Genomic DNA, 22122 nt, shown 5'->3' with positions numbered 1-22122 from the left:
AGGGGCTAGGAAGGTGGCTCAGTGGTAGTGTGCTTGCCTTGCATGCATGAAGCTCTGGGTTCGATTCCTCAGCACCACATAAGCAAAAAGAAAAAAGCCGGAAGTGGCACTGTCGCTCAAGTGGTAGAGCGCTAGCCTTGAGCTGAAGAGCTGAGGGACAGTGCCCAGGCCCAGAGTTCAGGCCCTACGACCAGACCCCCCCCCAAAAAAAAAAAAACATGGATAGAGTCCAGATTGGTAGTTTCTGGAACTTGGTTGAGGAAAATGAGAAATGGGAGTAAGCACTCAATGGGGCAGGGATTCCATTTGGCATGATGGAAACATTTCAGAACTAGATAGAGATGTTGCACATGCTGTAAATATACCGAATGCCTCTGAATTGTTCATCTTAAAATGGTTAATTTTGTGGGTCTTTCACATCATTGAATTCATTAAATGTCATCGCATTCCTATCGCACCAATCCTCACTGCCTCTAGGCCTCCTGCTGTGATTGGTTGAATTCTAGAGAGGCTGTGCCCTTGTTTGCTCTGTGTTTCCTGAGCTGGCTTCAGAAAAGCACTGTTTGTGCAGAGTCTCTGAGTCCTTCTTTCAAGCAGCCCCTCAGCATCTTTCTAAATCCCCCTTTAATACGTGTCATCATCTAGTCCTCTGTTCTTCCTTTCCTGTCTCACCAGTTCTCTTCTTTGGTTTTGTAGCTAAAACATCAGGCCCGTCTAGACCCTGTGTTCTATTGAGGGCTCATGAGAATCAGTGAGACACACAGATTCTGCTGTAGGATCTCCCTGACACCTACACGTGCACATGCACACGTGACCCAAGACACACCAGCCCCAGGACTTCTAAGGGAGCCATACACTCTTCCCCCCAAGATCCTAATGATTAATTTATAATGAAATATGATGATAAAGAAGGCTGGAATTCTAGGGTGCTCTGGCTAGTACTATATTCTTTTCCTGGAAAGCTAAGCTTTAATTGAAATATTGCTTGATGTACAGGGCTTGATTTTCCTGCAGTGTATGAGAAACAAAGTATTGAGTAGAATGAACACAGCGTTCCATGCTTTTAGAGGTTAAGTATGAAAAGTATGTTTTGTGAAACATAGAAGACCTAACAGGAAGTCCACAGGTATACACTTTTTGGCCTGATTTTCTTAGAGAGAAGTACATAGGACCTGCTGTATTTGACATCTGTATACTTGTTGATCTGAAAAACATTTTATCTATGATTCATGGCTTTCAGTCATTGAATTTAATGTTATATGTATGTGTGTGTGCGCGCGCACACATACGTGTGCGTGTATGCATGTACCTGTGCCTCGTCTGGCTATTACAGAGTAGCGCCGTGTATCACCTGGCAGTTTTACATCTGTTATATGTCAGCTGTTTATGTCATCCTTTCTTCATTTTTTTTTTTGGGTCCGGTCATGGGGCCTGAACTCTGGTCCTGGGCGCTGTCCCTCAGCTCTTCAGCTCAAGGCTAGTGCTCTACCACTTGAGCCACAGCGCCACTTCTGGCTTTTATTTTCTTTTTGCTTATGTGGTGCTGAGGAATCGAACCCAGGGCCTCTGGCATGCAAGGCAAGTGCTCTACCACTGAGCCACCTTCCCAGCCCCTCCTTTCTTCATTTTTAAAAATTGAGATAAATTGTCAAAAAATGAAAGAGTTATATAGACATTCACTTTAAGTGAACAAAGCATTTACTAGGCATCTATGATGTACTGATGTCCTAGCTATACTACAGAACAAACAGCACCAGTGGTCCACACCTGTAATCCTAGCTACTTAGGAGGCTGAGAACTGAGGATTGTGGGTCAGAGTCAGACCAGACAGGAAAAATTTGTGAGACTCTTATCTCCAATTAGCCACCAAAAAGTTGCAAGTAGAGATGTGTCTCAAGTGGTGGTAGAGCTGCATCCTTGAGCAAAAAAATTTCAGCTCCAGGCCTTGACTTTAAGCCACAGATAATAGAACATATTACATATATTCATATAATATGGAAGTGCTAAATGATGTTGCACATTGAGAACTATTGGTCTAAGTGAGGGAACCATGTCCACCATGATACTTATGTTAAATGTGCACATAGCTCTAAGCACTGACATCCTCCTTCACAGCAGAGAGGCTAAGACACAATTAGACTTAATACGGAGGACAAAGGTATTTTTGTTTGTTTGGGTTTGTTGGTGGGTGGGTGGGGCTGAGAGGAGAAGCATTTGTAGCATGTACATAGCAGAATATGACAGGAGATGGTATTTCTTTAATTCTTTCTTTCTTTCTATCTCCCTCCCATTCTTCCCCCCCTTCCTCCCTCCCCCTTTCTTTTGCCAGTCATGGTGCTTAAACTTAGGGCCTGAGCACTGTACCTGAGCTTCTTTTACTCAAGGCTAGCATTCTACCACTTGAACCACAGTGCCAATTCCTGCTTTTTCTGTGTATGTGGTACTGAGGAATCGAACCCAGGACTTCATGCATGTTAAGCAAACACTCTACCACTAAGCCACATTCCTAACCCAGGAGATGGTGTTTCATACATCTTTCTGTATATTAAACCATACCAAACTTAATGGTTTAAAATCCCCAAACCAGCCAGATGCCGGTGGCTCACACCTGTAATCTTAGCTACTCAGGAGGCTGAGATCTGAAGATTGCAGTTAGAAGCTGGCCTGGGCAGAAAAGTCCCCTTGAGACTCTCCAATTAACCACTCAAAAATCTGGAAATGGATCTGTGGCTTAATTGGTAGAACAGTAGCCTTGAATACAAAGACGCTCAGGGACAGCACCGAGGCCCTGAGTTCAAGCCCCAGAACCACAAAATTTAATTATTATTTAAAATAAAAATAAAATCCCAAACCATTACACTGAGCAGAAGAGTCCCAGATGCTTTATGTAGAGGGTTGGGAATGTGGCTTAGTGGTAGAGTGCTTGCCTAGCATGCACGAAGCCCTGGGTTAGATTCCTCAGTACCATATACACAGAAAAAGCCAGAATTGGCACTGTGGTTCAAGTGGTAGAGTGCTAGCCTTGAGCAAAAGAAGCTCAGGGACAGTGCCCAGGTCCTGAGTTCAAGCCCCATGACTGACAAAATAAAATCTAAATACTTTATGTAGATACTATCCTCAAGAATGAGGAACATATTTTCTTTCATTTTTTTTTTTTTTTTGGTCGGTTGTGGGGCCTGAACTCTGGGCCTGGGCGCTGCCCCCAGCTCTTCAGCTCAAGGCTAGCGCTCTCCCATTGGAGCCGCAGCACCACTTCCGGCATTTTCTGCTTATGTGGTGCTGAGGAATCGAACCCAGGGCCTCATGCATGCAAGGCAAGCACTCTACCACTGAGCCACCTCCCCAGCCCGGAGCACAATTTTCTTTAAATGTGGCTTAATGTAGTGGAGAAACTTAACAAACGCCACCTCAGCCAGAGCGGCAAGGTCATGGCCATCTTGTCACCTGTGAGGTCATGTTTGTGGTATGTCCCCTGGATGAGTGGTGGTGAAATAGCACATCACGTCTGCGTGCTCCTGTCCCCAAACCCATTGCCCAAGTCCAGTCAGAAATGCACTGGTCTGATCTGGCTAGAGGGCTACTCTGCAAAGGATCTGATTAAAAAAAAAAAAAAAAACTGCCAAGGAAAATGAGAAAAACTAACAGCTAAGCAGAGCCAAAGGAGACATGAGGAAATACAGTGTGGTATCCTGGATGGAGGTAAATAGCAAGAGAATGGAGGTAAATAGTAAGAGAATCTGCATATATGGGCATTAGGACATTAGGAAGTAACAGGCCTCAATATTGGCTCAGTAATTGTGAGGAACAGTAATAGCAGAGGCTGGATGTGGGACATATTTGGAAACCTTCTCTCTGTCTTGTTTTTTAAAATCTAAACTTGCTCTGGAAAAAATAAAGTTGACTTATATTTTTGTTTTTGTTTTTTGAGATAGTATCTCTGTGTAGCCAAACCCACCACAACAGCCTTTCGTTGTTTTTAATGATTTGATATTTGGCTAAGCTCAGTAGGACAGTTCTGCTCCAAAATGGTGTTGGCCGGAGCTGAAGTCATCTGGAGGCTCAGTTGTCCAGAAATGTCCAATATGGCTGCTAGCTGGCATTGCCTGTCAGCTGGTGGCTCAGTTTTTGAGGCTGCTGTCCAGATGTTTTTCCATATGACCTCTTTGCTTACCTTGGGTTTCTCACACATGGCGTCTGGGACTCCAGAGGGCCCATTCTAAGCATGCATCTTCTGGCTCTGCCTCAGAAGTCACATTCTGTTGAATTAAAGTAAGTCACAGGACTACTTACATATGAAGGGTAGGAGAGAGAAATACCATCCCACCTCTCAATGGGAAGATTGGCAGGGAATCTGAGGCCATCATTAGTCTACTGTATAATGAATTAAAGTGCTGGGCTTGCCAGACACTGGTAGCTCACACCTGTAACCCTAGCTACTCACAAGGCTGAGACTTGGAGGAGCACATTTGAAGTTTAGCCTAGGTAGAAAAGTTTGGGAGACTCTATCGTCAGTTAACCAGTATAATGCCAGACGGGAGGAATGGCTTAAGTTACCAATAGAATGCCAGTTGTGACCAAGAAAGCCCAGTGAGAGTACAAGGCCCTGAATTCAAGCCCTAGTATTGGTACCAAAAAAAAAGTGTTGTGTTTAAAAAGAAGGCACAAAGCCAGGAGCCGGTGGATCATGCCTGTTATCCTAGCTCCTCAAGGAGGCTGAGATCTAAGGATCACTATTCAAAGCTAGCCTGGGCAGGAACATCAGTGAGACTCTCAATCTCCAGCTAACCACCAGAAAAAATGGAAGTGGTACTGTGGCTCACTGGTAGAGTACTACCTTTGAGCTGAAGAGCTGAGAGACAGCACCCAGGCCCAGAGTTCAAGCCCCATGACTGAGGGGAAAAAAATAAAAAGGGAACAATGGAAATTAAGTTATTTTAGAATGGGGAGATTCTAGAATAGGTAGCAGATTTTTCAGAGTAAGAAATGAATTGCTTATTTTACTTTAACACTTGCTCTGTTAACTGATCTTGACAGAAAGTATAATAGACAATAATGTTTGTATCTTTACCCCAGATTCTTTAATTTTATATACTCCTGCCAAAAAATGTTATGGTTCCAATTGATCCTCGCCTTCAGTATGTTTTCATTTTAGCCATTCTAATGGATGTGAAAATGCTACTTCATTTTGTGTGTGTGTGTGTGTGTGCGCGCGCGCACACGTGCACACATGCATGAGCATCCTGTCCTAATATAAGAGTTTGGACTGGCGGGCTGGGAAGGTGGCTCAGTGGTAGAGCTCTTGCCTTGCATGCATGAGGCCCTGGGTTTGAGTCCTCAGCACCACATAAGCAAAAAGAAAAAAGCCAGAATTGGCGCTGTGGCTCAAGTGGTAGAGTGCTAGCCTTGAGCTGAAGAGCTGAGGGACAGTGCCCAGGCCCAGAGTTCATGCCCCACGACCGGACCCCCATTTCCCCCCCCAAAAAAAAAGAGTGAGGAAGAAGGTTGTGAATTGAGGCCAGTCTGGGCTAGATAGTGAGACCTTCCTTAACAAAAAATAGGATAGAAAACACAGATTCAAAAAAGGTGTCTACACACCATGTTGATAGCAGCAGTACCATAGTAGTCAACAAGTGGAAAGCAACCCAAGTGTATGCAGGGCTGCACATGCTGTGGAATACGATTGAGCCCGGAAAGGGAGGAGATCCTGCCATACACTACAATATAGGTGAACCTTGAAGTTGTTCTGCTGAATGCAATAAGCCGGTCACAAAAAGACTAATACCAAATCACTTTGCTGGTACTTCATTTCATAGAACTAGGAAGCAGACACATAAATGGAGGAAGGAATGGGGAGCAAATGCAGTCATTATGTTCAATGTATACTATGTAGAAATTAAACAACGATGTAACTTGAGGTTTGGGCTCGGAAAGGGATATGGGGGAAAACAATGGGAGGGGTGACATGGACTGAGCTGTGTTGTATTCATAACCTGATTTATGGAATTGTAACTCCTTCGTACAACTACATCTTAAAAAGAAAGAAAAAGCAAGCAGGATGGCCGTTGTCAGGGACAACAGGAGGAGTGAGAAATAGGGATTTATTGTTTAGGGAATGCAGAGTTTCAGAAGAAAGTTGAAAATGTTCTAGGATAGGTGGTAGTGATGGCTGCACAACAGTGTGAATCTACTTAATGCCACTTAACTATACACTTAACGGTAGCTAAGAAGGCTGGGATATAGATCAGTGGTAGGGCATCTTCTTACCCAGGGTCAAGATCCTAGGTTCCAGCATAAAGCCGTGTGTATAACAAGTGTTAGGAAGTAAAGTTGAAAGAATTCTGTGGATTTCTTTCAATGATGAGAGAAAAAAAATGGAGAGACAGAAAATCAGTGTATTAATTCCAGAGACTCAGCACTGAATAACAGATATCCCACAAGGCAAGAACAAACTGGAGGACAGAAATTGTCAAATAAGTAGGAGAAAATATCCCAAACCTGAGGAAATGGAGTTCCTAGATTGTAAGCACTTACCCACTACCAAGTCAATAAGTGAAAAAAGAACTGTAGTTCATGGTTTGTATTTTTAGAAAACTAAGGATAATAGAAAATCCTAAAAGTTTCTAGAGAAGAAAGAGGTCACACCTAAATTTAGGCTTTAGAATGATACAGAACATCTAGGAGCTACAAGACAGCAGCACATTACCTTCAAATGAGGAAAAATATTTACTACAAATTCTATATTCGACTAGTTCTATATGTCCAACTGTATGTGTTGATAAGAGTGTTTCAGTCATTCAGTGTTTTAAAACAGTCCACATTCCTTTGACCAGAAAATCACTGGAATATATGCTCCACTTAATCTGGGGAGTAAACTGTTATAAAACAAACAAAAAGATCTGGCAACCTGTCTAGCATAGGAGAGATAAGAGGAAGAGGAAATTCCAGAGAGGAAGGGAAGAGACATAACCTGGCTAGCTAGTTGTCAGTGGTTCAGCAACCTAAAGCACAAATAATCCAGGTTTGAATGTGAGTGATCCCTGAGGAGTGTCTCTAAGATTGTGGCTGATCTGTCACCTGAGGGGTTTGAGATGGTGATGAGATTTCTGGCTCTGGTGGGGATTTTGAGAGTCATTCAGTGAAAATACATAGCAAATGGTGGGGGGAATCATGGAAGAGAGAGAAAAAAATGGAAGGGAAGAAGGGAAGATAGGAGCAAAGAAAGAAGTAAGAGATATTAGTAATTGCTAGTTTCAGGGAAATGAAATTATACAATAAAGGAAATTTAATTATATCATTCCAATTTTGGGCTATGTATATTGTTTACTTAGTAATAGCACTGTTTGAGCTGACTATTGATTTAGAGAAAAATGATGACTCACGTTGGGAGGACTGGGGAAGGAAGAGAAGCATGTATTGGGAAAGAGGTATTAACTTTTAAAATCATGTTTCTAGGGGATGGGGTTTAGCTCAGTGATAGAGTAGTTGCCTAGCATTCAAGAGGCATTGCAAAAACCAATTAGAAAATCAATTCTATATAGATATGTGTGTGCATATATATGTATGTATAACAAGTAAAAAATTAAGTATTTAAGAAACAGATTAGTAGTGAGAACATGGAGGTAATGGGGCATAGTTTATTCTTAATAATTTGGGTTGTAAAAGCCAGGCATGGTAGTACATATCTGTAAGCCCCACACTGTAGAAGCTGAGGCAGAAGGATTGCAAGACTGGCTCCATACCTACACAAAATCAGGGTGTTTAGAGTATTGCAATTGCCCCCCCCCAAAAAAAAATAAGACAGTCTCCAAAATACAGATGAGTTGAGATGGATTTACTAGAAAGGGAGAAAGAATGAGCTCAACAGAAAGAATTCTTGATATAGGAAGCTCCCACAGGAGCTAGGACGGCAGAAAAAGCAAATTTAGGATACTCATCTGGCCTTGCAGACAAGTAGAAAGGGCAGAAATTGAATAAGCAGGAAGGTTTCAATGCCTAGTATGAGAAGAATAAAAGAGAAGGGGCATTAGTCAAGACATTATTAGACGCTGTCATCCTGTGGGATAGACAAGGGCTCCGTGTTTTGGAGACTGGAAAAGGGAAGTAGTTGGGTAAAGTCCTTCCTCAGGTACTTAGTTTGGGGAGTAGGGATTTGGCAAGTGTGCTAATGAATGGAGGCCTATCTGGGAGGGCTGTGTTCCATTGACTAGAAGCAGACAAAGATTGCATTGTTTCTTCCCAGGCTTGCGTCCAGGGTGAAATAGGTACACACAGGGTCAGGGCTGCTGGAGGTCTCCTAGAGAGAGCCAAGGGAGCTTGGAGAAGGTCACCTGACTCTTCCTAGAAAAGATAACTTGGAAACCACCTTTGAAGTTGAGTAGAATGACACCCCAAAAAAGAGAAGAGGGGGCTTCCAGGCAGTGCCAGGTGCTGAGATAGGAGTACAGAGCGGAAGTCACCTGCATGCTTTCATGAAGGAACCAGCTCTGTTGCTTTCTCCAGTTGCGCTCTGCCGTCCAGGGCAGTAGAGAAACAGGTTGGCAAGGTGGGAATATCCTAAGAGCATGTCTGTGAAGAGCAAATCTAGGATGCTGAGAGGAGACTCATGGTGTCTGTCATCGAAGGATGCAAATAGACTCTAGAAGAGAACCTATGGACGGTTACAGTTCCAGTGGAAGGGTGGAGTAGCAGAGGCAGTGAGGTTAAAGTCAGATTGCAGGATTTTCCTCTTTTCAGCATGGACTGAGGTGTATAGGGGAACCTGTTGCTGGTAAGGCCCAGAGCCCAGGCCTGCCCATTGCCTAGCTGAAGTGGGAAGCAGCAGGCTAGCTTTCTGCCTGGCTGGGATAGGTCTACGCAGTGTCTGAATTCCTTTAGGGCTATTGAATGCTCTGCCCAGGCCATATGCATTGTATTCCCACTGCATGGTAAATGAACATGGGAATGGAATATTTGCATAGACTTTACACACCAAACATCCCTAATCTGAAAACCTGAAATCCCAAACTTTGGATACCAACATATGATTTTCAGATTAGAGACTTAAACTGTATATGGTTAAGATTGCATATAGGCTGAAGCAGGATGATTGCTAATTCCAGGCCAGCCTGGGCTACACAGAAAGATCTTGTCCAAACACATACCAAAAAGACTTTCTCCTCTTCTTTCTCCCAGGGAAGAGGGCTGAGGCCTAGCCCCTCCCAGCCCTCTGGGGCAGGACTTTGATACTCCCAATTCGGCTGGCTAGTGCTTTGGCCAGCCGACCTGGCACCTGCCACCCAGAGGCTCAAACCTGAAGGATCTGTGAGTGTAGGTGACAAAGTACTATACTTGGAAACAGTGGCTTCAAGAGGTGTTATCCAGAATGACACGACATGACTACAAACTTCCTGTGCTGTTTGTGTGGTCAGCATTTGATCTAAAGAAGTAAAAGAATAAAATATACCTGGGACAGCACATGAACAACAGATGGGAAATAATTACAGATTCACAACCATCACTCAGCAGTAGTCTTTGAATGTGTTTTACACACTTGGAATGAATGAACGAATAAAAATGACTCTGTATTTGTACAGCTCTCCCTGTTTATTATTTCTCATCCATGGATTCAACTGACTGCAGATTGAAAATAATTGGGGAGAAATAATGAACTGCAACTATGGCTCTTTGCGAGGCCCTGGGTTCCAGCCCAGCATCATCAAACAAAGAAAAAATTCGGAAACAACTATATCATGTTTAGATTTTTAAAATCACTATTCCATAAACAGTACAGTAAAACAACTGTTTATATAACATTTATGAGATTGTTTGAAGTATATGGAAGAATGTATGTAGGTCATTTACAAATTACTACATCATTTTGTATTAGGGAATTTGGGCATCCTCAGATCCAGAGAGGTTAATCCTGGAAACAATACTCTGTGGATACTGAGGGATATTTATGTTCTTTTTTTGACTTGCTTCTCTCATCAGTGTTACATTTTTGAAACTCAACCAGATTGAGGTATATAGCTGTGTTGATGGGTATTAGCTTCTATATTTCTTTTGTAAAAAACAATACATCCTAACTACTCAGGAGTCTTAAGATCTACAGATCCTGGTTTGAAGCCAGCCCAGGCAGGAAAATCTGTGAGACTCCACCAGAAAGTTGGATGTAGAAATGTGGCTCAAGTGGTAGAGTGCTAGCCTTCAGTAAAAAGGAAAAAAAAGTTCAGGGCTAGATGCTGGTGGCTCATACCTGTTATCCTAGCTACACAGGAGGAAGCTGAGATCTGAGGATCAAGGTTCAAAGCCAGTCCTGGGCAGAAAGGCCCTGGAGACTCTCATCTCCAACTAATTATTTAAAAGCTGGAAATAGAGCTGTGATTCAAGTACTGGAGCACTAGCCTTGAGCAAAAGAAGCTCAGGGACAGCACTCAGGCCCTGAGTTCACACTCCAGGATCAGCACTGGGGAGAAGAACGAAGGAAGGAAGGAATATCTATATATTTGCAAAATTTCTTTGGATGTATACTTAGAAAGGAATTTGCTGCTCTATGTTCAAATATACTAGATAGGGAAAACTTTTTCAAAGCATTTGTACTAGTTTGCCCTCCCACTAGGAGTAAATGAGAGTTGCTATTGTTTTGAAATACCTTTGTGATTTTCATTCAAATTCCTTGACTGGTAAGAGAGTAAGCAGCTTTTCATATGTTTAAAGGACATTATGTGAACCTTGTACTCAGTTATTTTGCAGACTTTTCTTAGGTTGACTTGTTCTCATTGTTTTGTTTTTTTTTTTGGGGGGGGTCCAGTTGTGGGGCCTGAACTCTGGGCCTGGGTGCTGTCCCTCAGCTCTTCAGCTCAAGGCTAGCACTCTACCACTTGAGCCACAGCGCCACTTCCGGCTTTTTTCTTTTTCCTTATGTGGTGCTGAGGAATCGAACCCAGGGCCTAATGCAAGCAAGGCAAGCGCTCTACCACTGAGCCACCTTCCCAGCCCTTCTCATTGGTTTTTAGTCATTCTTTTCAATTCTGGATCCTTTTTTTTTTTTTTTGTCGGTTGTGGGGTTTGAACTCTGGGCCTGGGCGCTGTCCCTCAGCTCTTCAGCTCAAGGTGAGCGCTCTACCACTTGAGCCACAGCGCCACTTCTGGTTTTCTGGTGGTTTGTTGGAGATAGGAGTCTCATGGTCTCTCCTGCCTGGGCTGGCTTTGAACCGTGATCCTCAGTTCTCAGCCTCCTGAGTAGCTAGGATTACAGGCGTGAGCCACCAGCGCCCAGCTTCAATTCTGGATCCTAACCCTTTGTCTCGGCAACATGTGTTGCAAGTCAACATGCTTCCTTCAATTCGGCAAACCTGGTTACCAAAGAGAAGGGCCTTAAACAACAGGGAAGGAAAGCCATAAGCCCAGGTGTCTGTTGTAGGCACTGTAGTGACATTGCTCTGTGGGTGTGTCAGGCACGGAGCCGGCATCTGGAGCGAGTCTTGGTTACATCTTGGTTCCCGACTGCTGCTGACCTATGTATGGTGCTTGCCTTTGCAGGTGGAACAGGAGGATTTTGTAATGGAAGGGCATGGCAAGACTCCACCTCCTGGTGAAGAAAGCAAACAGTGAGTCACAGTTTATTTTAAAAGGGTCCTATTACAGATCCTCACAAGCACTTTGATTCAATGCGCTTGAGATCCTGTTTGCCTGGGATGCATACGTTGTGGAACATACCAGTTCCTTTGGTGGTGGTTAATGCATTGCTTCTATTTATAGGCCAACTAACTGGAGGGACAAGAAAGTTGGCTTTGTAGTTTTTTACATTTGACTAATCAAAATTTATGTTATGCTAAGCAAAGGCTTTAAGACTTGGGATATTCCAAATTGAACTAATTCAGTTTAGTTGTTTTTCAAAGAAAATATAAAATTGTGCATCTTTTCATAGCAATGTCTTCATGAAGTGAACTAAATTAATAGACTTTTCCTCACATTCCAAGTGTGAATTTATTTGTATAGTACTTCCTGAATTCTATTCCAGTGGTTATTTATACTTCTGATCATTGTTTAAATAACAAATCGCTTCCTAACAGAACAGGAATTATAAATAATACAACTTAGCCAACATTCTAAATAATTCAGGGTATCTCCTCTGACTTTTTAAAGGGTGATTGGTTTTAAACTTGATTTTGGAAACTGCTGGGTAGCTTTTTCATGGCAGTGGGTAGATCTTTTTTTTTCCTCTGTCATAGAATTTGAAAAATTGTGCTGCAGAATAGACTGGTTTTTCATATGCCCTTTTAAAGGAAAAACACTTAAGATTGGCTTAAAGTACTGACATGCCTACTATTTTTTTATTTAGTCAGTAGTCTCCTGAATTGAATAGGATCATAATTCATGGAATTTACTGAAAATCTGTAGAGAGAGAGTTCTTTCCCTTATCTTTCCCTCTCTCCCTTGAAAATAGTTTAATTTTGGTCTGTCTTGAGGAAATGATGCCTCTGGAACACTTAGGAATGAATTTTGTGGGATAGATTGTGCTGGCCAGGTTGAGAATGGCTTGTCTTGAGTTTGCAGTGAATGGAAACCAGGTTATTTTCACAGCCGGTTTAATTTGCTAACCTAGCAGTTTTAAAAATAGCTCACAATATAAATCCTAACTTTGCCGTCTTCTGTCTAATGCATTTATATTTTAGATGAACTGATGGAATCAATTCATCTTTAGCAAATTAGAATGCCAGACATCTGTCTGCTCCCAGTGAGACTGAAATAAGAGGAGAAGTACTTACAGAGCTTGCACCATCCTCCCCTTACACTACTCCAAGGTCTTGTAACTTAGAAGTTAGAGCTTCATTTGTCAAAAGCTTTCTGTACATAGATAGTTTGGTTAGATAACTTTATAATCTATCATCTCTACTCCTTAAAGCATATTGTCTCAATTTTACTCAGATTAGAGTGGGAAACTTGCCCACGGTAATGCATTTTGAACTGAAAGTTAGGATTTGAACCCTGATACTGCTGACTTTAAGGTGTTTTGTAGTGTCACTCTGTCAAATCCTTTCCCTCCCCTACAGTGTTCATAAAAAGTGCTGTAGTTAGCAAAGCTGCAGCTGTCCGGGTCACAGCCTCATAAGTAGAAGGGAGTTGGGAGAAACAGTGAAAATGGCACTAAGCCCATCTTGAAGACACAGATGAAAACTCCATTCTCCAGAGAGTGTCCATTTCCCAGACAACCTGCTGATTGTCTTTAAAGCCCTGCTCTAGTAACCCCTGTTCTGAATCAGCTTCTATAGGTACTCAGGAAACATTGCAGGGTGAGATTCTACCCAAGCTCTATGTTGTACATCCGGTGTGTCCTGCAGAGTTTCCAGCAGCCCTGTGGGACCTCAACATCTGTGTAGTGTCTTTATTTGGCTCTTAGAAACCTCCTATGACCTACTCTTTGCATAAATGAATTCTGCTTTGGTTTGGAGAGTTGTGTTTTGTTCTGTTGGTGCAAAGGATAGAATCCTGGGGCCTGGGTTGCTAAGCGAGCATTCTCTCACTAACCTATATCTCCAACTCCTGCTTTTTTGGGGAGGGAATGAAGTCTCCTATCTCATAGCAAAGTAATAAAGCAAAAATGCATCTTCTCACTACGTATTCCTCCTCTGGACCTGCGAGAGTGGGAAGCAAAAGATTTGTGTTCTTTTAATTTTATGTATATGTGTGTGGGAGGGGGGAAGGGTACTCATCCTAGTACTCATCCTGGGTGCTGTCCTCCAGCTTTTTGTGCTCAAAGCCAGCAGTCTTAAGCCATAGCTCCACTTTCATCTTTTTCTGAGGTTATTTGGGGATGAGTCTCATGGACTTTCCTGCCCAGGCTGATCCTCAGATCTCAGCCTCCTGAGCAGTTGAGTCACAGATTCCTGGCAGACTTTTAATTTTTTCAAAAAGTTAATTTTTTTGCAGTGCTAAGAATTGAACCCATGGCCTTACACATACTAGACAAGTAGTATTTACCAGTAATACTGAGTTACGTTCCCCAGTACTAAACTTTTTTGTGTTTGTACTGGAGCTTTTATTTATTTATTTGTCAGTCATGGACTTGAACTGGGTCTGGGCGCTGTCCCTCAGCTCTTCAGCTCAAGGCTAGAGCTCTACCGCTTGAGCCACAGAGCCACTTCCAGTTTTCCAGTGGCTAATGGGAGATAACAGTGTCATGGACTTTCCTGCCTTGGCTGGTTTTGAACTGCGATCATAGGTGTGTACCACTGGCATTGACTTTTTGTTCTTTTTTAGCTTTCTGGGTTTTTTTTTTTTTTTTTTCCGGAACTGAGGACTGAACTCAGGGCCTTGCACCTGCCCGGTGCTCTTCCACTGAACTAAATCCCCAACCCCTTTACTGAAGCTTTAAACTTAGGACCTTGAGCTCTGCCTTGGCTCTTTCACTCAGGACTAGCACTCTGCTGTTTGAGAGATATCTCTACCTCTGGCTTTAAAAAAAAAAATCAGGGCTGGGAAGGTGGCTCAGTGGTAGAGCGCTTGCCTTGCATGCCTGAGGCCCTAGGTTCGATTCCTCAGCACCACATAAGCAAAAAGAAAAAAGCCAGAAGTGGTGCTGGGCTCAAGTGCTAGCCTTGAGCTGAAGAGCTGAGGGACAGCGACCAGGCCCAGAGTTCAGGCCCCACGACCGGACCCAAAAAAAAAATCATTTGGCTGGGTGCCAGTGGCTCACGCCTGTAATCCTAGCTACTCAGGAGGCTGAGATCTGAGGATTGCAGTTTAAAGCCAGCCCGGGCAGGAAAGTCCGTGAAACTCTTTATCTCCAATAAACCACCAGAAAACTGGAAGTGACGCTGTGGCTCAAGTGGTAGAGCACTAGCCTTGAACTGAAGAGCTCAGGGATAGCGCCCAGGCCCAGAGTTCAAGCCCCATGACTAAAAAAAAAAATCATTTGGACATAAGGATCTCAGATTTATCTGAGTAGACTTCTGCACATAGGTATGTACTGAACCACAATCCTCAGATTTCAGCCCCTTGAGTAGCTAGGATTACAGATGTGAGCCATCAGTGCCCAGCAAGCTTTATTTTTTATTTTCTTGTCTAGTGACTATTGCTAAAGTTTATATACATTGAACCCTGATTGAATCCTGGACAGGAGATCTATGAGTGAATACTACACAGTAGGATCTAGAAGTGACACATTCCTACTAGGACTTATAAGATTACCATTATCTTTTTTAAGATTAACGAAGTAGTACCCATGGAGAGAAAAGTGCGACTCTTTTCTTACCTTCCTTCCCTTTTAACCTTCCTATTTCAAGACAGATAGATTAGTTTTGTTTTTTTGAGGCAAGATCTCTAGAGCTCAGGCTGGTTTATAAAACATTTTTTTAGCCCAGGCTGGCCTTGTACTTGATATCCTCCTGCCTCTTCTGTCATATGGTAATTCAGTCACAAAATACAGAGAAGCCGCTGGGCGCTGGTGGCTCACGCCTGTAATCCTAGCTACTCAGGAGGCTGAGATCTGAGGATCGCGGTTCAAAGCCAGCCCGGGCAGGAGAGACCGTGAGACTCCTATCTCCAATAAACCACCAGAAAACCGGAAGTGGCGCTGTAGCTCAAGTGGTAGAGCGCTCGCCTTGAGCTGAAGAGCTGAGGGACAGCGCCCAGGCCCAGAGTTCAAGCCCCATGACCGACAAAAAAAAAATACAGAGAAGCCACATTTTGATTGGTCAAATTGGGAGTCTTTATTAGAAAGACAGTGACTGTGTATGGAGACATGTCCCCCTAAACTTGCATCCTTGAATACTCAATATTGTTAGGAAACTGAGCCATGGGGGTAGCTGAATAAAGAAAGAACAACAAAAAAAAAAACCCTATCTCAACCAAGTAGATCAGCTAATAGAGAGCTGAAGAAGGATGGCATGGTGACCTGAGAAGGGTCAGGAGATCTGAGACACAGTGCAAAATAGCAGCTGAGGTGGTGATGGGGTGCCAAATAGGGTCATGGTCAGGGGACAGGGTCACAGGGAGCTCAAGAGAGTACTTGGGATAGGTCTGACAGGTCCAGTAATCTATTGTCTAAGTCCCTACTCCTGCCTTTAGGAATTCAGACCTGCTGCCCATCACCTGGGGGTGGTACTTCACCTTCCATGTACCAAAAAGCCAAAACGATGCCAGTTAGACCCAATTCCTTATTATCTACTACATTATCAAGATGGCATCAGTTAGACCCAGTATCCTTATTTCACTACCTCCCACGTGCTGGGATTACAGAAACGTATCACCAAGCCTGGTTGAAAACAGGTAGAGTTTTTCCCCCAATATAATTCTGAGACTTGCTTCTGTAATTTGATATCTTTTATAGTCTCATTCTTTTAGACTCAATTTAATTGAGCTGTCACTTACATTTGTGTATGGTATGAGGTAGAATTCTAGTTTACTTCTTTTCCAAGTTGATTTCCAAAATGGCTAGCATTCATTTTTTATTTTTATTTATTTATTTTTGTTGGACCTGGGGCTTGAACTCTGGGCCTGAGCGCTGTCCCTCAGCTCTTCAGCTCAAGGCAAGCACTCTACCGCAAGTGCTCTACCACTTGAGCTACAACGCCACTTCCAGTTTTCTGGTGGTTTATTGGAGATAAGAGTTTCATGGACTTTCCTGCCTGGGCTGGCTTTGAACCACAATCCTCAGATCTCAGCCTCCTGAGTAGCTAGAATTACAGGCGTGAGCCACCGGTGTCCGGCTTCATTGGCTATTTTAATTGGAGGCCTAGGCTAGATGCCTGACTCTAAGGGTTCCACCATGTGAATAAGGGTGAAAAGGCAGGGAAGATTTTAATTCGCCATAGCCATGCTAGGAGGAGGAAAGGTCAACATGTCAGCCCATCTATGGGATACTGACATCTGTTTCAGTTGGAATTGAGGAAGGATTGGGGCAGAGCCTTGGGATAGGCAGAACTAAGCAGTCTTTGTCCTGGAGAGTCTGGTTGATCACTAAGTTCTGGTGTCATAAGGTGGCCTGAAGAAGTTCCTATTCTTGGAAGGGACAGTCTAGTTCCAGTGAGATAGCTGCAGTTGCTGATCACGGGGTGATCTTTGTAGGAATCTCTGCTGTTCCTGGATTCCAAGGAACTGACCATAGGTTTAGGATAATGACTGGAGACTTTCAGGTGGCTTTTGGGTGTTCTGGACAACATAAAAATTGACAATAAGATATCTTCACTACTGGCAGCTTTGTGCCTTCAGCCTTGAAAGGGGAGGAGATAGCCTACGTGTTACCAGGTTTTAGCCTTTGTCATGATTAATATGCCTATGTGCAGTTAAGAAGGAGTTTGGCCCGAAGTTTTAAGGCAAAGAAGACAGGTGTAAAATGAAGGTAGAAATGCCAGGTTCTAATGCCACCTTTAGTTTCCTTTTGGACAAAAGTGAGAAGTCAAGCCTTTTAGTTTTAATAAAGCAGTTCCTATGTACTCTCACAGTATCTGTTTGATAAACAGTCTTTAACTTATGAATGTCAGGGTAGGTCTCAGAGTTAATACCATTAGTCCAAGATCAGAAAGCAAATTCTTGTAAGATTAGGACTTTGTTAGATAATTGTGCCACCATTTAACACTTTACCATAGATTCTAGAAACCTTAAGTAATAATTATTTATTGGCAGTATTAGAGTTGGAATTCAGGGCTTTGTGGTAGGCCTGTGCCCTACCAATTGAGCCACATCCAAAGCCTGGTTTTTGCTTTATTTTTCTGGTAGCATCTAAACTTTTTGCCCAATCCTTCTTGAGTTGTGATTTTCCTGCTTATGTATTTATGCTTTCCATGTAGCTGGAATGACATGTCATTACACCAGCTTTTCTATTGGTTTAGATGGGGTTTTAACCAGTCCCTCCCCCCCCCACAGTTGGTCATGGGTCTGAACTCTGGGATGGAGTCTCTCAAACTTTTTTGCCTCAGTTGGCCTTGAACTATGATTCTCTTGATTTCTGCCTCCTGGTAGCTAGATTTACAGGTGTAAGCCACCATATCTGTTAAAAAATTATTTTGTTTCTGTGATTCTTTAAACTAAGTTCTATTAATAGGTAGAAGATAATCACCTGACATATAAAAAGCTCTCCTAAAAAATAGAAATTCTTGGAGAATATTGAGAAATTTCTGTGCTAACTGGTTAATATTTGCATCATTTGTGCAGAATTCTGGTGTATGTAAACAAGACATAATAGTGTATATGCTTTTAAACACTATATATTGTTCCCATGTTATTGCTTTTGAATAGAGTTTATTTACTATTAGTGTATCTAATGTAATCATTTTCTGAGATACTCACTTTAGGAGAGTTACTACAGCAAATCAGTCAGGCTAAGTTTATTGCCATGTAATTACTGCATTGGAGTTACACAGCTGTAACTACATGACGTGTTTAATGCAGGAGTAAATACAAAAACTATGATAGCTTTTCAAAAAGCAGCATGAACAGAAACTTACTCATAAACTGGGCACTGGTGGCTCACGCCTGTAATCCTAGCTGCTCAGGAGGCTGAGATCTGAGGATCATGGTTTCAAAATCACCCTTGGTAGGAAAAGTCCGGGAAATTCTTAATCTTCAATTAACTACCCAAAGAAGCCAGAAGTGGAGGTGTGGTCCAAGTGATAGAACGCTAGCCTTGAGCACAAAAGCTCAAGGTTAGGCCTTGAGACAAGCTCTAGGGTCCACACACACATATACACACAAACACATATACATACACACTTACACACATACACATATACACACATATATACACATATATAATTCATACACACATACATACACACATACACACATACATACACACATACACAATACACACACATACACACACACACACACGAATCTTGCTCATAGTATGTATTTTGCCATGCTTCTGAAAAGCTCATTTCATATCAAATGTTTCTTTCTAGAAGGATATTGGCTTATTTATGTGTATGTATGTATGTCAGTCCTGGGACTTGAATTCAGGGCCTGGGCACTGTCCTTGAGCTTCTTTTGCTCAAAGCTAGCACTCTACCACTTGAGCCACAGTGCTACTTCCAACTTTTTCATTTATATGGTACTGAGGAATCAAGCCCAGGGCTTCGTGCATGCTAGGCAAGCACTCTACCACTAAGCCAAATTCCCAGCCCATGGCTTAGTTTTCATTTTGCTTCTTTTTTAAATGTTTTTTTTTATTGTAAAACAGTGTACAGAGGGGTTACAGTACATGAGTAAAGTAATAAGTACATTTCCTATTGAGCATTGTTACCTCCTCCTTTGTTTTTCCCCTGCCATCTGCCCCCCCCCCAAGTTGTAAAGTTGGTTTTCAGCATAGTGTCTTGTACATTTCATTGTTACAATGGATAAACCTATATTCTTACTTCATCATTTTGTTATTTCCCTTCCCCTCCCCAAATTAGGAAAATGTATATACAAGATACAGGGCACTGACATCAAATACAGTGGAAACAAGGGTTATACTGTGGGAGAAGAACATACAAAAGAAACAAAAAGGGCTGGGAAGGTGGCTCAGTGGTAGAGTGCTTGCCTTGCATGCATGAGGCCCTGGGTTCGATTCCTCAGCACCACATAAGCAAAAAGAAAAAAGCCGGAAGTGACCCTGTGGCTCAAGTGGTAGAGTGCTAGCCTTGAGCTGAAGAGCTGAGGGACAGCGCCCAGGTCCAGAGTTCAGGCCCCACGACCCCCCCCCCAAAAAAAAAAAAGAAGCAAAAAGATCACATAGTACATTTTAAATACATTAAAAATAATAGCAAGAAAGAAAAAACAAGTTGTGTTCATTTCACTTAACATCATCTTATATGGTCATATGTACATAGCTTTTGACCTTTTTTCATTTTGCCTCTTTGTGGTACTCAGGATGGGCTATACATTTGTGGGAAGATCATATTTGTAAGCTGCTTTGAAGCTAAGTATCAGTTTTGAGTGGCAATGAGTTTGGCTTTCCCCTCCTCTCCCTCTTCCCTTTTTTCTCTTCCCCTTCTATTGAATTGAGATTGAACTCAGGTATACTTTGAAGCAGGCCCTCTACTACTCTAGCCATACCCACAGCCCTTTTAGCTTTATTTTTTGGATGATTTGGTCTTGCATATTTATGGATCCAACTGGGACTGAGAACTGCTTATTTCTGCTATTTAGCTGGAATGGCAAGCATGTGCCACTACACCCAGCTTATTGGTTGAGATGAGGTCTTTAGAACTTTTTGCCTAGGCTGGCCTAGAACCATGATCCTTGTGATTTCTACTTCTTGAGTAGCTGAAACTTTAGGCATGAACTGTTGTGCCTAGCCTAGTAGATTTTTGTTAATTGAATTTTATTGTTTTGACTTATTTTATGAGACCATTATGAAAAACAAATGTCTGAAAGCAGAATCTGTTGGAAGTTACGTTTGCACATCCATGTTCATCATAGCACAGTGATCAGAGGAAGAAGTCTAGTTATCTGTCCACTGATGAACTGCTGAACAAAGTGGAGTGTTCTCCAGCCTTCAAAAAGAAAGAAAGAACTGTCACATGCTACAACATGGCTGGACTTTGAGGATATCATATGAAGCAAATAAGCTAGTCACAAAAGAAAATAGTTGTATAATTCTAATAGGAAATATCCAAAGTAGTTAATATCATAGAAACAAGGCAGAAAAATGTTTTTTTCTGCCCTTTTAGATATTAATAAACATCCTTGTATCTCTCTGGCCCTGGTTCTGCCACAGTACCTGCTTCATAGTAGAAGTGTAGGTAACCACTTTTGACATCTTGAGTGAATGAGTCCAGAGTTTAGAGTCTCAATTTTTGTTTTTGTGTTTTGCTTTTCTGTGGTGCTAGAGATTAACCCAGGACTAGACAAGTGATCCACTACAGAGCTGCAGTTCTAACCAAGGACCAGCTGACTTCGAAATGTTCAGTGTGTGTCCTTGATTCCTTTCCTCTACTTCTCCCACCTCTATTTCCAGGCTGTCCTCTCTCACCTACACCACCATAGCTGCTTCTGGCTTGTCACTGCTGTTCTTGATCATCAGAGTGTTCTCCACCATAGCCAGTGTGAGCCCTGGAAACATAAATCTTCACTGTTTCTTCCTGATAGCTTGTAAGATGTATATGGGTCCTGACCAAACTTGCTCTTGGAGATATGTAGAGCTCTGTCCCACTTTATAGGAAATATTAAAAGGTACCCACCTCCTGGATTAAATACGTACTGTTATTTATTTCTGTAATCACATTTTAAATTTTTATGATTATGCTTCTGAAATTCTTTGGTTATGAGCACCTGCTTAATTCATAGTTATCTAAGACTTTTTTTTTTGGTAGGTCATAGGCTTGAACTCCAGGACTAGGTGTTGTCCTTGAGCTCTTTTGCTCAAGGTTAGTGTTCTACCACTGAGCAACAGTACCACTTTCCCTTTTTCTGGTGATTACTTGTAGATAAGAGCTTCCCAAACTTTCCTGCCTGGACTCGCTGTGAACCTTGATCCTCAGCTCTCAGCCTTCTCAGTAGCCAGGATTACAGGCGTAGCCACCAGTGACTGGCTAAGACTTTTTTTTTTAATAATTTTTTAATTGAAATTAAGTGATTACATAACTTTCATAGTATTGTAGGATAGTGATACTTAAAGTCACAAACACAAGGCAAATTGTCATTATCTTGGTCTATAAAGTTTGTGAATTCTATGAGCTTTGACAATACAACTATTTCTTCCGTGTTGGGTGATACGCAATTTCTTTCTTTCTTTTTTTTTTTTTTTTGCCGGTCATGGGGCCTGAACTCTGGGTCTGGGTGCTGCCCCTCAGCTCTTCAGCCCAAGGCTGGCGCTCTACCACTGAAGCTACAGCACCACTTCCGGCTTTTTCTGTTTATGTGGTGCTGAGGAATCGAACCCAGGGCCTCATGCTTGCAAGGCATGCACTCTACCGCTGAGCTACCTTCCCAGCCCCCATTTCTTTCCTTTTGCTTAGTGTCAGCTGTTCCCTCTGTCCCTCTCATTCCCTCCCTCCAGTCACTGCCTTTGAGTTACTTAGTTCATTTTCATCAATGTCCAGTGCAGCTGATGGGCCCCTCTGATGTCTTTTTTCCCTGTTTCCCTCTGATTCTATGCCCTCCTCCTAGCTTCCCTCAGATGTGCATACACACACACACACACACACACACACACAC

The 22122-nt window shown here is 42.4% G+C and overlaps 1 protein-coding gene across 1 annotated transcript in view; it reads left to right on the top strand.

Annotated features, from left to right (window-relative positions):
- The window catches only part of Tnrc6b (trinucleotide repeat containing 6B), a 241956-nt gene that overhangs the window by 79378 nt on the left and 140456 nt on the right, over positions 1-22122 (top strand). The window contains exon 4 of the mRNA XM_013024871.1: positions 11521-11588. Coding sequence (XP_012880325.1) covers positions 11521-11588 — 68 coding nt within the window. The remainder of the gene's footprint in view (positions 1-11520; positions 11589-22122) is intronic.

This window comes from Dipodomys ordii, unplaced genomic scaffold (assembly GCF_000151885.1).
Source record: "Dipodomys ordii isolate 6190 unplaced genomic scaffold, Dord_2.0 Scaffold79, whole genome shotgun sequence".
NCBI classification, from domain to species: Eukaryota; Metazoa; Chordata; class Mammalia; order Rodentia; family Heteromyidae; genus Dipodomys; species Dipodomys ordii.
Note: the sequence above shows the minus strand (reverse complement) of the source record. Positions and strands in the feature narration are given on the sequence as shown.